The sequence below is a fragment of the Rhagoletis pomonella genome, unplaced genomic scaffold (genome assembly GCF_013731165.1).
Source record: "Rhagoletis pomonella isolate Grant_MI unplaced genomic scaffold, Rhpom_1.0 Rhpom_scaffold_00010, whole genome shotgun sequence".
Taxonomy (NCBI): Eukaryota; Metazoa; Arthropoda; class Insecta; order Diptera; family Tephritidae; genus Rhagoletis; species Rhagoletis pomonella.
Window position 1 is genome coordinate 24,866,454 of NW_023458564.1, and position 2,565 is coordinate 24,869,018.

Here is a 2,565-nt window from a genome sequence, read left to right on the forward strand (position 1 = left end):
AGCGCGCTGCTGCCGAAACTCATTGCACGCATGAGAGTGCTACAGCAACAGCAGCAGCAACAAAAGAAGCAACAGCAGCTACAGCGAGCGGCTTTGGGTGAAAAGCACGAACGACAAATTGAATTCGCTGCATTGGTAATGACGAGAACTATGGCAACAAAAAATGAAGCGGCAATACCGGTGACGTTAATAAATGCACGAACGACGGCATTCGCACTGCTGCTTCGAATATTGTTGATGCTGCAATATGCGTTGGAGCATAGTTACCATGGCAGGGACAAATTCCCGCTTCTGCGGGGTAATACGAAGCATCGTCCTGCGGAGGACCAACCGAGCGCAAAAATTACTGAAAATAAAATTGAAAATTTTTGCATGCAACGGACAGCAATGCAGCTAAAAACCGACAACATGCTGTTGCAGAAGGGCAATGAGATGGTGTTACTGCAACAGCCAACAACACTTCGTTTCAGCATTTGGTGCTACAAAAGCTTCAATATTATCGCTGTGGCAGCGGCAGCCAGCAATGATAAAACCAACACCTCCACGGACAACAATGCGTTCCAGTGGCAGATGTGGCTTGGCGGGGCGCACGAAATTGTTGCCGGCAATAACAATAGGCATCGTCCGATTTCAACCATACAACAGCAATTGCTACAAAGTGATTGCGTAAATTACAGGTCCCTGCGACTCGAGCTGCAATTTTTGTGTATATTTTGCTTCATAATAAGTTACATGTGGCTTAAAAATAGCCAGCATTTTAATCCACCAGGCAGTCGACGCCATAATACTACCACCAATGCAGACTTTGATATAAGCGCCCCCGCCAACTTAATTGGCCCTAACTTCTGCTATCACTCCTTGAAGCACCAACAACTGCATTGGCGATCAGGCTTGTGCTCCGCCACACAGTAGTACGAACACTCTTTATCGCTTTTGTAGCTTAGCTGTTTGTATTGTATGCAATTGTATTTTTATTTCTATAGTATTTAAATTATATTTAAAGGCATGTGTGAAATTAGATAGCTGTATGTAAGCAGGTGAATAGCTAACTATTAATATAAATTGCAATGTTGCCGACGGTAATATTCGATCTCCTAACCCTTTGAAATCCAAGAGAGAAAGTTTCTCCAACTGTTATTCTATTCCAAAGAGCATTGTGTAAATATTTGGCTGAGGAGGCTTTGATTGTATGTGTTTTGAAATGCGTTTACCATAATTACTTACTCGTCATAGAAACGGAAGACAAAAAAAAATTGTTTACCTCATAATGGACTTACTGAGCCAAAATGCAAAAAAAATATCTATTATTCAAAACATAATTAAAAAAAAAAAAAATATGGACAGGGTATGTTTTTAAGACAATTTCTTCAATGCCTATAAAATACACCCGGTGCAAATATTATAAACGCACCACATGTTAACAACTATTATTTTTTTTTTGTTAGTTTTGGTTATCATAGATTATTTTGATCAAAAACTTCCTCTGCCTCTGAGACATCCAGAGCTGACCCGTTCCTGGCTAGCCGCCTGCCTTCAATTCTTCTGTGCCGGAGCATCCAGATCACTGCAAGAACATACCTATCAGCTAAAGCCATAAAATTCTCACTCCATTCTTTTAAATATTCCCTGTAATCAAATGAACTAGTTTTTTTTTTTTTGGTCCCTGTTCTCAATACATTATCTTAAAGGAGAATATTTTCATATAATTTGTTGTTATATTATTGCTTTTATAATTATTGCTTGAAAAGTTGTACCCGTTAGTACCCGAGAAAAACTTGCCACCACTTAGTTATTTGAAATTATATTTTTTTTAATCTGTTACGACGGCTGAGTGGAAGATCGACCCATCTCGGCAGACAGTTCGAAAACACCCTATTTCGGAAAATTTTTCAAGAACGCCCTACTACAGAATTTGTCCTACCCCAGAATTCGACTGAACAACTCCCTATTTCAACCAAATTAGCGTTATTCAACCGAATTCTGAAGTAGGGCGTTCTTAAGCCATTTTCTGAGATAGTTCACTTTTGAACCAGCCGTCAATTTAGAGCAGAGGAGGGCAACCTCGGCAGAGCATTTTTGTAGTGTTCGTGCAATTGATGTCACTGTGCGCATGCGAACAAGTCCCTGCAGGAAATGTACCTAAAACAAGGTAACTTTAAGTTGATTAGGAAGGAGCTAAAAGTCACTATTATCTGTATATTTTCTTTGACGAAGCCTAACTATATTTCTATGGCGATGGTCGCGAATTAGTCAAGGGAGGGGTGACCCCTGCATTTGATGCAGCTAACTTGTAACTAACTACTTTTGGACATAAAATATCAATAGGAAAAACAAAATATTTTTATTTATTTATTTTTTATTTATTTACTTTATTTCTTTTATTAAATTTCATATTTGTTAACTTATTCGAACTCCGTCGACATATCTTCAAAATGATGGTGAAGTTCAGGATATTTTAATAGAAACGCGTTTAAAGAAAACAATCTCCTGCATTACTTTGCAACCAGTTTCAAGTTGGCTTTTTGTAGCTAACTACAAGTTACATATTTTATAGAAATTCCGCAA

General features: G+C 38.5%; 1 protein-coding gene across 1 annotated transcript in view; it reads left to right on the forward strand.

Moving 5' to 3' along the window:
• Window positions 1-2,134, forward strand: part of LOC118746563 (sphingomyelinase phosphodiesterase D-like) — a 282,083-nt gene extending 279,949 nt beyond the window's left edge. Inside the window, exon 9 of the mRNA XM_036480406.1 lies at window positions 3-2,134. Within this exon, the coding sequence (XP_036336299.1) occupies window positions 3-912 (910 nt within the window). The 3' untranslated portion in view covers window positions 913-2,134. The remainder of the gene's footprint in view (window positions 1-2) is intronic.
• The last annotated feature ends 431 nt before the right edge of the window (window positions 2,135-2,565 follow it).